Genomic DNA, 14,916 nt, shown 5'->3' on the forward strand with positions numbered 1-14,916 from the left:
GACACAGCCCTACGTAGAAATGCTGAAAGAAACAGGTAAGACAACAGTGTGAGCAATGGAGGCTTGGCTGGCCTGGCTTGTCTTTGCCAAGCACTCTATTTAAAACATTTGAGCATTTCTTGCCTGCTATTGTCCTCTACTCTAGCCTTGTGGTCTCCTTACCCAACCCCACCCCCTCACAGGCTCTTTTCTTAGCTCCCTGCCTTTGCTTATGGTGTTTACTCCAGATCACCCTCAACCCAGTCTTGCTCTAAAAATCCTACTTCACTTAATGCCCAGCTAGAATGCCATGTAATCCAGGAAGCTCCTTAGCTGGAAGCAGCGCTCATTTTGGTCCTCAGTGGTATCATGCTTAGGGGCATGAGGTCTGATCCCATCAGGACCTCGACGCACCCCACCCTTCACCATCACATCCTGTGTGTTCCTTCCTTTACCCATGCTGCTCCCCTGCTTGGACCGTCATTCCCGCCCTACCTGCCCGAATGGTCCTCACCTCACCCTTCAAGGCTCAGCTCAGCTGTACTCTGTGAAGCACTCTCCAGCTCTTTCTTTCTCTCCACTCACATGCACTTACCAGTTCCATTTACTGAGTGGCTACTCTGCCCAGAAGTTTGTCTACAATATTTCTAATTCTTGGTACCACTTGAAAAATAGTTGCAAAATTAGTTTCATTTTCAGATTTAAGGAAAACAGAAGCTCAGAGAGACAAAGGAACTTGTCCAAGTTGCACTGCTGGTGAGTGGCCCAGCCGGGATTTGGACCCAGATTTGTGTGATGTCTAAACCCAAGTCCTCCATGTACTCCATGCTACTTATTCATTCGTAAGGCAGATATTTCAAGCAGGAGACTGTCAGGACCTTAAAGATGGTCTTCCTTGCTTTCAAAGCAAGGAACCTAAAATATAGAGATGTTCAGTGATTTGCCCAGGGTGATACAGTTTCTCCCAACCCCCTTCTCTGATTCCTCCTATGTGCCAGCGCTGGTGGCCAGGGAACTACCTATCACTGCAGAGGCTGTCCAGTACCAGGTAACGTTTGTCCGGGGTCCCCAGTTGTAAGCCGTGGGGCACATACCTGCACTGCAAGCAGGGCCCCAAATTAGGCAAGAGAGAATGTTGCAACAAGCTCAGAGCCACAGGATGTATTAGCACAATTGTATACAATGATAAAATCTTAAACAGTGGCTTCAAAGTTTATTGCTTTCTGGCCAGGCATGGTGGTGGCACATGCCTGTAATCTCAGTTACTTAGGAGGCTGAGGCAGTAGAATTGCTTGAACCCAGGAGGCGTAGGTTGCAGTGAGCCGAGATTGCACCACTGCACTCCAGCCTCGGTGACAGAGCAAGGTTCTGTCTCAAAAAAACAAAACAAAAAAAGTAGTTTACAGCTTTCTCATGTAGAAGTCTGAGGAGGGAGTCCAGGGCTAAAGTTGCAGTTCTATGAAGTCAGGGCCTGAGGCTTCTTCTGTCTTTTGCAATTCTCTCTTTATGAGGCACTTCATGATTCAAAGTGGCCCCCGGGATCATGGGGGAGGGGGTGGCTCTGAGGGCAGAATCAAAGGGCTCATCATCATCATCTATTTCTACCATCCGTTCTAAGGATCTTACAGTCATATAATCTAGTCCAGAGTCAGAGAGGCTGCTCAGAGCCCACCTGCAGCTGGCCTGGGTCTTAGCAAGTATGTAGCTAAGTATGTATGTTAGCAAGTATGTTGTTAGCAGCCTGGAGGGGTAAGGGTGTGGGAGGTGTTTCATTGCTTAGTGCAAGGGGTCTTTCTCAGGCTCAGCCTGCGTCCATTTTTCTTCTTTCTTCCTGCTTTCCATTTGTCCAGTATCTATTGAATTACCCACTCCCATGTGCCAGGCACTGGAGATACAAAGTGGGGTAAGACATAAGCCATGCTCTAATAAAGAGACAAAGAGATGATTTTAGGCCAGGCGTGGTGGCTCACACCTGTAATCCTAACACTTTGGGAGGCTGAGGCGAGTGGATCACCTGAGGTCAGGAGTTTGAGACCAGCCTGGCCAACATGGCAAAACCCCGTCTCTACTAAAAATACAAAAAATTAGCCAGGCATGGTGGCGGGCACCTGTAATCCCAGCTACTCTGGAAGCTAAGGCAGGAGAATCACTTGAACCCAGGGGTGGAGGTTGTACCTAGTCGAGATCGCACCACTCCACCACTCCAGCCTGGGCAACGAGTGACATGCCATCTCAAAAAAAAAAAAAAAAAAAAAAGAGAGAGATGATTGTAATACTATGTGTAAGAAAAACAGTAAGATAAATGCAAAAGGCATTTGACAGGAGCTTGAAGGGAGGCGCCTGACACAGCCAGGGTAGAGTCAGCAGAAGCTTCCTGAAGATGGCAATTGGGGACGCCGAGGGGCTTAGAGGTGAAGGGCACTCCAGGGAGAGCGCACAGCATGAGCAAAAGCAATGAGAGTGCGGGGGTGTGGGGCAACCATGAGTTTAATGTAAACACAAACAGAGGAGGGTTTGGAAGGATGTGTGCTTGCTTAGGGCCCCCGGGGGGCCAAAGGCACATTCTGGAGGCACCTGGTGGCGTTCGAGGCCCTCTGGCTCCTCTGTGGGGTAGGGATTTGGGAAGGCCATAGCAAGAGGCAGAGAGACTGGGTGGGAGGGCTGGGTTAGGAGTGGAGGTAGGAGAGCAGGCAGATCTGAGAAATATTAGCGGGAAATTGGTAGCACTAGACATTTGCCTGGCTGCTGGAGAGGAGTGACAGGGAGGAGTCAGAGGATCCCAGTTTTCTAGCTGGGTGGCTGGAAGGATGATGGGATCACTGCTGATATAGAGAATACAGAATCTACTGTCATACCACACTGAATGCGCCCGATCTCATCTGATCTTGGAAGCTAAGCAGGGTCGGGCCTGGTTAGTACTGGATAGGAGACTAATACTGGGTCTTCTCCCAGAAACCTTTCTTGCCTTGGGGAATACTCCCAGCTTCACAGTAGGATATAATCTTTCCTATGTTGCCTTTTGCATAGCTGATCTTAAAGACATGCACATGGGCCCTTTTCTTTCCTTCCTTCCTTCTTTTTTTTTTTTTTGACAGAGTTTTGCTCTTGTTGCCCAGCCTGGAGTGCAGTAGCACAATCTCAGCTCACTGCAACCTCCACCTCCCACGTTCAAGTGATTCTTCTGCCTCAGCCTCCCAAGTAGCTGGGATTACAGGTGCCTGCCACCACGCCCAGCTAATTGTTTTTGTATTTTTAGCAGAGACGGGGTTTCACCATGTTGGTCAGGCTGGTCTCGAACTCCTGACCTCAAATGATCCACCCGCCTTGGCCTCCGAAAGTGCCAAGAGATTACAGGCATGAGCCACCATGCATGGCCGGGCCCTTTTCATTTGAAAGATTTTAATTCAAGTGTCCTCAGGAGATGAAGTTCCCTTCACTCTGGTGTAGTGAATGAAATGTAGGAACACAGTTTGTACCATGGAGTCTCCAGGCCAAACCAAGCTGGAGTTTCAGCTTATAAGCCCAGTGGTTCCTAATGGAAGCTTTGGTTCTAGAAAACCCACCTGTAGTAAACATCTGCCATTCCTTATGGAGAACTAGTAAATCACTCCCCTTCTTGTGTCTGAGGACTTATTCACCTTGGTTGGGGATAGACCCCACCTCTCACAATGAAGACGTGATGTCAGATACCGTATTTCTCAGACTCCCTTGCAGCTACTTGGCATGTCAAGGGCATGTGGTCTAGGCTCTGCAAGTCAGATATACCTACCAGAGTCTTGGGTCCATGAGGAGCATTCTGTGACAGCAGCCGTAGTGACAGGGAAATCACATTCTCATAACAGCCATGGTGGACTCTCCTGGGGACTTGCAAGTGATGTACCCTAAAACCTAAGCTTCCTTAAGTTCACAGTAACTTCCTGCTGTTTGGGATTAAGGACTGTGACTAGTTCTTTGGTGGCATATCAATCCAACAGGGTACATGGCTAAGGCAAAAGTGGAGTCTAGGAGAGCACAGACATTGTTAAGAGGACAGTAAGTGAAACCATTTAGCAAGAACAGAGGATTCTTTCACAGGGGTGGGGAAAGATAAGGTTGGAGGGCTCCAAAAGCCTGCTTAAGGAGCCTGGTCATCATCTTCTAAGAGGTATCAACATTGTTTTAATGATTTTTATTTTGGAATAATTTTAGATTTACAGAAAAATTGCAAAGACAACACAGAGTTTCTGTGTATCCCTCATCCAGATTCCCCTAATGCTAACATCTCACATGACATGGTACACTTGTGAAAACTGACAAGTTACGTCAATTAAAGTCCAGACTTGATTTGGATTTCACTAGTATTTTCCACTAACGAACATGATCTGTTCCAGGATCCAATTCAGGACACCACTGTGCATTTGGATACCAACTTTTTTTTTTTTTTTTTTTTGAGATGGAGTTTCGCTTTTGTTGCCCAGGCTGGAGTGCAATGGTGCCATCTTTGCTCACCACAACCTCCACCTCCTGAGTTCAAATGATTCTCCTGCCTCAGCCTCCCAAGCAGCTGGGATTACAAGCATGTGCCACCACACCCAGCTAATTTTGTATTTTTAGTAGAGACAGGGTTTCTCCATGCAGGCTGGTCTCGAACTCCAGATCTCGTGATCTGCCCACCTCAGCCCCCCAAAGTGCTGGGATTACAGGTGTGAGCCACCACGCCCGGCCACCAACATTTTTAAAGAAGAATATTAACATGATTAAAGGTTTTTAGGCTGGGTGTGGTGGCTCACATCTGCAGTCCCAGCACTTTGGGAGGCTGAAGTGCATGGATCACTTGAGGTCAGGAGTTTGAGACCAGCCTAGCCAACATGGTGTTGTCTGCTAAAAATACAAAAAAAAAAAAAAAAAAAAAAATTAGCCAGGCATGGTAGTGTGCACCTGCAGTCCCAGCTACGTGGGAGGCTGAGGCAGGAGAATCGCTTGAACCCAGGAGGCGGAGGTTGCAGTGAGCCGAGATCATGCCACTGCACTCTGGCCTGGGTGACAGAGCAACTCTGTCTCAAAAAATAAAAATAAAAATAAACTTTTAAAAAATAAAGGTGTTTTAAGAAAATCATCTGATAGCAACATAAAGGGTGAGCTGGGAAGTGGAGTAGAAGGCATCTGTAAAGACATTCCAGAACCTTCACCAAGCTTCAACATACATTCTAATGGCTAGTGCCTGAAGGGCACTTTATGAAGGTGCAGTTGCTGAGAAGAGAAAATCTAGCCCCCCGGAGACATCTCTCTGCCTGTTCAGGGACCCAGGGGCCAAAGGCACTATTAGGATGCACCTGGTGGCCTCCACCTAGCAGTGCTGGCAAACTAGGTTTTCCTGTCCAGGCTACAAAAGTTGGCTGATAAATCTAGACAGGCAGCCAAGGAAATGCATGCTTGCCTTCTTTTCCGAAAATCTGGTCTTATCTCCCTTACGTAATGGTTTGGTGTTATGCAGAGAACAGGCTCTGGAGTCAGGATGGACCTAGGTGTGAGTCCCAGCGCTGTCAGTTACTGTGGGACTCTAGTTGAGTTACTGAACTCTGAGCTTCAGTTTCCTCACTGGTAAAAACTGGCACCTTAAACCTCCTTCACAGGATTATTGAGAGGGTTGAATAACATTTAGAAAATGTTCAGTAGGGTAGCTGGCACACAGTAGGCATCTGATAATCATCAACTCCTTTGACAATTTAAGAGTAGAGTCCAGGCCCCAAATTTCTTGCATATTCTCGGTGCTTAGTACACAGAAGGGACTTCTTCAATTGATGATCATAATATAGAGCTCACAAATAACCCAGGAACCTGAGAAAGGTCGGAGCATGTCTCCAGTCAATAATTTCTTTATTTAAAAGTCTGTGTTAGGCACTCATGAAACAGCAATAAAGAAATAAATGCCAGGCATTGTACTAAATGACCAAGACATGGTCTGTGTCAAGAAGGTCAAGGCCAAGGACGTCAAAGAGATGTCTCCAGACAACTTTCATTCAGGTATGACACATTTGACAGAAGTTTAATAAACAGGGTGCTCAAGGGCAAAAAGACTGGCCATGGTGTGGGGTGAGGGAAGGGCTCCACAGAGAGAGGAATGGTGGGCTTAGGCCTGGCAGGGTGAGTAGTTCTTCCAGTGTAAAAGCTTGTGGTGGTGGATGGGGGGTGGGAGAGAAAGAGAGAGAGAGAGAAACATTTTGTCATGTGGGAAAACACGTCTGAAGCTATGGGTGGTCTCGTGGGGTTTATGGTAGGAGTGATGGGAGATAGGGTTATAAAAACATGGCAGCTCTCATGCCTCCACATAGGAGGGGCTGAGGGGCAGCTCTCTGGTGGCAGGGGTGGGGCAGGTGACCTGACTTAGCAACCACTGTTCTTTTTTATACATCATTTAGTTGACGTGGCTTGGGGAAGAAATGATTACTGGTAGTAGTAATTGGGGGGCAGGGGAGGGGCCATTCCTGCCATTCCTAGGCATGGCCACTGCTACAATGGGGACCATATGACTGCTATGGAAGAGGAGGAGAGGTGGGATGAATGCTGGGGAGTCAACCACAATTTCCACTACACCTTCAACTAGAGAGACAGAAACGGGTGCAGAGAAGATTTGAAAGATTTCAGAGATGAATAGGCAGAATTTGCTGAGAATGATTGTAAGTGGGGGGCCAAAGATAACACCAAGGTTTTTAATGTGGCCAGTGGGGTAAATGGAGAAGCAGGGGAAATGGCTTTGCTGGCTGGGGTGGGGTAGGGTTGGTGGTGGGTATGCGGGTGGGGAGAACTGTTTTGTACCCATTGAGCATAAGGGATCCCGGTTGTGAAATCCATAGTTTGGTATAGCTCTAGCTTTAAAAGACATCCTCCTGTTTGGGATCTGCTTCAGAAAAACGAGAGTGGGGGTAGGCTGTAGGTGAAACCAGATTGGTTCCGAGTAGATAATTGAAGTGGGTGAGAAAGTCAAAGTTGGCTCATGCTAAGAAGGTAAAAAGCTGCCCTGCGACTCAACAGGGTGGGAGGACATTACACAGCTAAAGCCAGTCACAAAAGTTACCATGAAACAGTATTTCTCCCACTAGCACGTTGTAGCTGTAAAGTGTCATAATGACCCCTTTCCTTGTGTGGCTACTGCTTTCTGACTCAGAGAAACCTTGTTCTTTAAAATCATGAACTATCAGAAACTTTGCTGTGTGAAATGTTAACTGTTATCAGTAAAAATGAAACATTCCTTTTTTTTTTGGCCAGAAGATTCTAAGTCACTTTGACACAGAGAAGTTGTCTTGGTTTCCAAGCCAGGTTCAGAGTTTCACGTAAGGAGCTTCTGAACACAAATTCCATGTTTGTCTTAACTTTGTACTTTCTAGGGAAACAAACCTGAGTTCACTGAACAGTTCAGAACAGACTCCTTTATACACAGTCCTGCTTTGCTTTGCACCTATCCAAACAATGCTTCATTCAATTTTACCTAAACTCTAGTTTTTCTTAAAATCCTGTAACGGTATATTTTCCTGTTTGGTGAGATGCCCCACAGTTCCTCTGGTATGTGGTCTTCCTCGTTGCAATTTGACCTTCTCAAACTCAAGGTTTGTTTCTGGTGATCTCAGGCTGATTGGGCTAGAATGTGGGTATGGGGGTACAGGGGTGCTTGATACCATTCCCTCTTGCATATGATTCACATTTTCTGTAAAATTTCCAAGTTCATAAGAAGTCTTCACCCCATGAGAATAGTAGGAGCCATGATAGTGTTTGAGATCTGTGGAAAGAAGAATAATAGCCTCCCTCCCACCCTGCAGCTTAGATTTCCCAGAGGGGCCAGTGTAATCACGTGGGTCCTTGAAAGCAAGAAGGGTTCCTGGCTGTGGTTAGAGATGCAACACTACTGGCTTTGAAGATGAAGGGGCCACAAGCCAAGGCATGTGGGCAGCTTCTAGAAGACAGAAAAGGTAAAGAAACGGAGTCTCCTCTAGAACCTCCAGAAAGAAAAGCAGCCCTGTTGATAACTTGATTTTGTCCCAGTGAGACCCATGTCAGAGTTCTGACCGCCAGAGCTGTAAGATAATAAATGTGTGCTGCTTTAAGCCATTACATTTGTGGTAATTCAATAATGGCAGTGATAGAAAACAAATCCAAGATCATGCAGAGGGAGTGGACGAAGACAGAAATGAGCCAAGGGTGCCTTGGGGACACCAACACTTTCTAGGAAAAGAGAAAAAGATGGCAGCCCAGGAGGCAGAAGGGGAGGCATCAAATGTAGGGGAGCCAGGAGAGACCCACGAAGGAGAAAGTGGTTCAGAAAATGTAAACTGCTATGTAAGTGAGGGCTGAAGAAGGTTAAATAGTATTAAAATTTTAAAGTGCATGTTATTTCGTTGCATCACTTCCTCTGTGATTCTGGTATTTGCATATAACAAACAGTCTCTTTTACTTGAAATTATCACCTTCTGAGAGTTTGAGAACTTTCACAACCTTGATCCTTGTTATAAACCCATCAAGGTAATATTCAGGTTCCAGAACAGCAGGTTTTACCACATCGTAAGCCAGAAAGAAATGCAGCTGTTTTTTATGTGTTAATCCAAATTTTTTGACGCTGAGAGTTGGCCTAAACCAAGAATAACAGCCATTCAGACTGGCCTGACAGTGTAGAGTAGGGACCGTTTTAGTGTGACCTCCACTCTCTAGCGTCCACTTTAAAAACCACGGTGCCCAAGGTTTCAGCCTGCCTTCCTGCGGTCCTAATCTGCACACTTACAGGCTCCACCCAGACCTACTTGTCCCTCCCCCACCATTTAAGTTTCAAAATTACTGCTGCTCATTGATATGTTTACTCTCTACAGATGATCTCAGCTACAAATTTGGAAAATGACAAATATCACCTAGGTTACACTGTTGATGGCCCGCACTATCCTAGAGGATATTTACTTTTTTTTTTTTGAGACAGTCTCGCTCTGTCACCCAGGCTAGGGGGCAGTGGTGCAATCTCGGCTCACTGCAGCCTCTGCCTCCCAGTTCAAGCGATTCTTCTGCCTCAGCCTCCCGAGTAGCTGGGACTATAAGCCTGCACTACCATGCTCAGCTAATTTCTGATTTTTAGTAGAGATGGGGTTTCACCTTGTTGGCCAGGCTGGCCTGGTCTGGAACTCCTGACTTCAAGTTATCTGCCCGCCTCAGCCTCCCTAAGTGCTGGGATTACAGGCTTGAGCCACTGTGCCCAGCCAACGTTTACTTTCTAAAAGCCAATATTTACCAATAGAGATGCTGAATTTGTAGCTTTCAGGCTTTAAAACTAGGTGAAGAGTGTGGTGGCTTATGCCTGTAATCCTAGCACTTTGGAAGGCCAAGGCAGGAGAATCACTTGACACCAGAAGTTGGAGACCAACCTGGGCAACATAGTGAGACAGTCTCTACTAAAAATAAAATAATTAGTGGGTGTGGTAGTGTGCACCTATAGTCTCAACTACTCAGGAGGCTGAAGTAGGAGGATGGCTTGAGCCCAGGAGTTCGAGGCTGCCGTGAGCTGTGACTGCACCACTGCACTCCAGCCTGGGCAACACAGTGAGACTGTTGGGTGGGGAGAAAAGGAACGAAGTACTGATACATGCTACCACTTGGATGAAGCTTGAAAACATTATGCTCAGTTAAAAAAAAAAAGTTACAGGAGACAACATATTATGATTCTATTCATATGAAATTGCAGAATAGGCAAATCTACAGAGACAGAAGTAGACTGGTTGTTGCCTAGGGCTGGGAGTTGGCAGCAGGGGAACTTGGGGGAGATGGGGTATGGGCTTTCTTTTTGGGGTGATGAAAATGTTCTGGAATTGTGGTATTGGTTATACAGCCCTATGACTACTATACTAAAAACTATTGAATTGTATACTTTATTTTTTATTTTTATTTATTTATTTATTGAGATAGAGTTTTGCTCTTGTTGCCCAGGCTGGAGTGCAGTGGTGCGATCTTGGCTCACTGCAACCTCTGCCTGCCGGGTTCAAGCGATCCTCCTGCCCTGCCTCTTGAGTAGCTGGGATTACAGGCACACGCCACCACACCCGGCTAATTTTTTGTATTTTTAGTGGAGACGGGGTTTCACCATGTTGGCCAGGCTGGTCTCAAACTCCTGACCTCAGTTGATCCACCTGCCTCAGCCTCCCAAAATGCTGGGATTACAGGCGTGACCCACGACGCCTGGCCTGTACACTTTAAGAGACAGAGTCTCGCTCTGTCACCTACAAGTGCAGTGGCAGGATCATAGCTCACTGCAGCCTCCAACTCCTGGGTTCAAGCAAATCCTCCCACCTCAGCCTCCCAAGTAGCTAGGACTACAGGCTCACTCCACCACACCTGGCTTATTTTTTTAATTTTTACTTTTTTGGAGAGCTGGCCTCTCGTTATGTTACCTAGGCTGGTCTCAAACTCCTGGCCTCAAGCAATTCTCTTACTTTGGCCTCTCAAATCTCTGGGATTACAGGTGTGAGCCACTGTGTGTGGCCTGAATCGTACAGTTTAAATGAGTGAATTGTATGGTATGTGAATTATGTATCAATAAAGCTATTAAAATGTTTTAAATAAGTAGGATAAGGAAATTGCCATACTTTTATATTAAAACTTTTTTTTTTTTTGAGACAGAGTTTCGTTCTTGTCGCCCAGGCTGGAGTGCAGTGGTGTGATCTCAGCCCACTGCAACCTCCGCCTCCTGGGTTCAAGCGATCCTCCTGCCCCAGCCTCCCAAGTAGCTGGGATTACAGGCATGCACCACCACGCCCGGATAAATTTTGTATTTTTGGTAGAGATGGGGTTTCGCCATGTTGGCCACGCTGGTCTTGAACTCCTGACCTCAGGTGATCCACCTGCCTTGCTCTCCCAAAGTGCTGGGATTACAGGTGTGAGCCACCTTGCCTGGCCTATGTATTTGTTTGTTAGAAACCAATCTCACATTAATTTTCCCAAAGCATAAAGGACAGAAACACAGATTTCTGTCTTCTGGGGCAATCTTACATCCCCAGATCATTCATCTTCCTGTGTACCTGCAGAACCGTCAAGGGCCAAGTGCAGATCTGCTCCTGTGAATCATGGACCTGCAGGCTTCTGGAAATGGAGCACTTCAATCCCATAGAGCCATGTATTTTTCTTCCCTTAACAATAAATTCTATTTGAAGGTTAAAGAGCACGACAAAAAATTCTTTTTTTTTTCTCGTGCACAGAGAGATCCACTCCATTAACGTTATCTGAAAGTCATCGGGTAAGGTATTTAGACAAAGCTAGAGTGCCGGGCTGGCCAATCTTAAATGTCAGATGCTTAACTTTTGGGTTCTTGCTGTTTTCTCCCTTTCTTTCTTTTGGCCAGGTTCTTTAGCTCTAGGACAAGGGATTAAGTTCCCCACACCTGTCCCCTATATCAAGAGTGGCAGATGGGAAGAGATAAAGAAGCTTTCTGGAGTTCACGCTCCATTTCCTGCTCTGGGGGCTCACATTTAAGATCCCACCCACTCTTGAGCCACTTTATTTTCCTTCTTCATGCATGGCAGGTAGGGCTTGGGTTAGAGTTCTGGGAGCAATTTGAAAATTGCTAGTTGATATGGTTAGGCTTTGTGTCCCCAACCAAATCTCATCTTGAATTGTAATCCCCAGGTGTCAAGGGAGAGACCTGGTGGGAGGTGACTGTATCACCGGGACAGTTTCCCCCATGCTGTTCTCATGGCAGTGAGCTCTCACAAGATCTAATGGTTTTATAAGGCAGTTTTCCCTGCTCTTTCTTGCACTCGCTCAGCCACCTGCCACCATGTAAGATGTGCCTGTTTCCCCTCTGCCATGATTGTAAGTTTCCTGAGGCCTCCCCACCATGCGAAACTGTGAATCAGTTAAACCTCTTTCCTTTAGAAATTACCCAGCCTCAGGTAGTATCTTTATAGCAGTGTGAAAAAACGGACTAATACGCTAGTCTAGAGGTGAATTTAGAGCAAGCACCAAGAGATACATGCTGAAATAAATGAGCAACTGAATTAGAAAAACAAGCAAAACTTAAGTAAACTTTATTTTCAAAATGCTTCAGATACAAAAGAAAACAATGGCAAAGTCTAACAGTAATTAACAAACCAGCCCTTGAGCGGCAGAGTGCTCCAGGGATGAGAGGGGCTGGGGATGGAAAGGTGGTTGGGAGACACAACATTTTTCTAGCTTCAGAAAGTCAGGGAGCCCAGATCACAGCCTGAACATCATGGTACTGGTTACAGATTTTTTACAAAGGTGTTTACCTGTGGGAAGGAGAAAATCAGAAGTTTAATTTCACATTTTTAACAGAATTTTCAATAGTCCACCCCCAATGCATATGCAGCCAAGCCCATGAGATTTTTGTGAGGAAAGGAAAATAGGCATGGAGAAGAAATGTGGGCAGCCCAGGGTCATACAGCATCAAGTGGCAGAACTGGGAATAGAATCCAGTAGTCTCATTTCCCTAGTTTTAGGATGCCTTAGAGAAGAAAGTCAGCTGGCAAGCACATGTTACAAGTCAATTATTTAACAATTATTAGTCCAGCATACTTTAGAGAATAGGGATTATATTTGTAATTTGCAGAAGATTCCATAGGCCTTGGAGTGTGAAATGCAATGTGAGATGCAAAGCGCAAGACCCATGATATTGAACTTTGAAGCAAAGGCCAGAAAGATAAAAGTACAACAAAGGAAACCACCAGAAAGCAGGAGTTAAAAAGTCCTTCCCACCTCTCTCATGAGGTCTTCTTGTTTGGTTACTTCCTCAGAAAAATCATCATTGACATCCAACACCAGCACTGGAATGTTCATCAGAGCCTCAAAGTGGAGCCTACAAGAAGCGTGAACGTTTGGGGGGACAGAAAAAAAGAAAACTTGAGTCCAGTTTCACATACTCACAAGTCTTACTCAGAGAACAGATCTAAATTCAACATGACTTTTCAAAGAAACTGCATGTAAATTGCATTTAAAAAAACAAATTCAAGAAAGTTGGCTGGAAACAGAAACGTTGAGGTTTCTCTTCATTCTTGAGAGTGATACTAATGGTCAGAGCACCAAACATTTTAAGTGGATAACAAACCAAGCCTAAAGGGAGGACAGGCAGAAACCAGGAATGCCAACTTAGTAATACTGACAATATCTCTAACATTTTCAGCCCTTCATGCTGAGCCAACTATCACCATCGATCACAATGTTCAGTATAGGGAAATGTTAAGAAACAAAGAAAAAGCTGGAGAAATACAATCTAATAAAAACGCCCTTGGAATGTAAAGATTATATTCAATATTAAACTTCTTCTGGGCATCTCACTCTGTCGCCCAGCCTGGAGTACAGTGGTGCGCTCTTGGCTCACCGCAACCTTTGCCTCCCAGGTTCAAGCGATTCTCCTGCCTCAGCTTCCCGAGTAGCTGGGATTACAAGCGCCTGACACCACACCTGGCTAATTTTTGTATTTTTAGTAGAGACAGGGTTTCACCATGTTGGCCAGGCTGGTCTTGAACTCCTGACCTCAGGTGACTGCCTCAGCCTCCCAAAGTGCTGGGATTACAGGCATCAGCCATGGAGTCCAGCAATATTAAACTTCTGAATTGGAAAATGCTTGACATTTCCAACCATTTCCAGTATATTCTGAACCTTCCTACAGGGGGCTGCATGCTGAACTTGTTTTTAACAACTGGCTGTTGGGAGCCAGGTCTCTGTCTGATACATTTTTTTCTCCACTTACTTCGTTGTCTTGTGAATAAGCCAGGCTTCGTGTTGGCCATGCAGCTGCTCTAGATAGGCCAGCTCAATTCCTTTCTCCTCCTCCCTGGCCCTCTGGTACAGTCTCTTCAAACAAACCTAAAAGACAGTCCCCAAGCCCTGATGAGCTCTTTGCTGTTTTGGCTGCTACAATGCAGTCTTTGGGGGCTCTGAGGCCCACCCATAATGTCTATCTTGGGCATTACAAGCCATGCCTTTGCTTCTGCTGTCTTGTTTTCTTATGCAATCAGAGGATCTACACCATTCTTTTCCCATCTTCACCTTAAACCTGCTCTTCCTCTGAAGTATCCTAAGTTGGTTAATGGTGAACATCATCCATCCAGTCATCCAAGCCATGGACCTGGAATTTTCCTTGTTTTTCCTTCTCCCTACTATATCCGGGAAGTCACTCAATTCTCTTTCATCTCTCTAGATGGTTCTCTCCTTGCCTCTCCTCTCACCTCTGCCCTTGTTGGGTCCTCTTTACCTCTTACCTGGATTATGGCAAGAGCCTTCTGATTCTGCCTCCTGGAGGCAGGGAAGTATACGGACAGAGTACAGGCCTTAAGGTCAGAAAGTCCAGGAGTAAATTCCTGCCTTCATCGGGTACTAGCAGTGCAATCCTTGTGAACTTCTATTTCCTCATTATCTACCCATCCACAGGTCACTGAGGTAGGTCGTATTGAGCTCCTGGCAAAAGCCGTTCCCTCCTTCCAGTTTGTCCCCTTCACTCCACCCTTCTGTAGTACGGCAATATAATGACATGACTTTCCTTGCTGAAAATACTTCACAGGCTCTTTACCGCCTACAGCCATAGCCCCAGGGTTCAAAGCAGTATGTATGAATAGCATTACATTTATAAAATGTTAGGTAATTTGAAATATCTCTTTCATGTCATACCAAACATTCACTCAGGAATAGAATGTAAAATTTGCACAGGTCAAAGATAAAACAAAGAGGAAAAACAAGTGAGGCTTGAGACTAACTCTCCTCCCCCGCTGCTTTGCAGAGTGTACATAATTCTATTCTGCATTCATCTGGTAGTGAAGTTTGATGCACACTGGCTCAGAAAATGACATCTTCTTTACCTGTCACACAAAGCTACCCCTCCCTACTTCTCAACTGCCTTAGCTCTTCCCCTGGACTCACTGCTTCAGCTAGATTTGACCTCTTTCCTGGGGAACAGGCCAGGCTCTTTCACACCTCAAA

At 45.7% G+C, this 14,916-nt stretch overlaps 1 protein-coding gene across 9 annotated transcripts in view; it reads right to left on the minus strand.

Moving 5' to 3' along the window:
• Positions 1–11,978: 11,978 nt before the first annotated feature.
• DGUOK (deoxyguanosine kinase) overlaps positions 11,979–14,916 on the minus strand; it is a 33,641-nt gene continuing 30,703 nt past the window's right edge. For 7 of the 9 annotated variants that reach the window (XM_054548044.1, XM_054548045.2, XM_024242543.2 and 4 more), the window contains 3 exons: positions 13,691–13,806; positions 12,697–12,796; positions 11,979–12,230 (listed from right to left, as the gene is read on the minus strand). In XM_054548044.1, the coding sequence (XP_054404019.1) occupies positions 12,204–12,230; positions 12,697–12,796; positions 13,691–13,806 (243 nt within the window). In that variant the 3' untranslated portion in view covers positions 11,979–12,203. The remainder of the gene's footprint in view (positions 12,231–12,696; positions 12,797–13,690; positions 13,807–14,916) is intronic. The other 2 variants (XM_024242544.3, XM_024242545.3) reach the window with 1 other exon arrangement.

The sequence above is a fragment of the Pongo abelii genome, chromosome 12, assembly GCF_028885655.2.
Source record: "Pongo abelii isolate AG06213 chromosome 12, NHGRI_mPonAbe1-v2.0_pri, whole genome shotgun sequence".
Lineage (NCBI taxonomy): Eukaryota > Metazoa > Chordata > Mammalia > Primates > Hominidae > Pongo > Pongo abelii.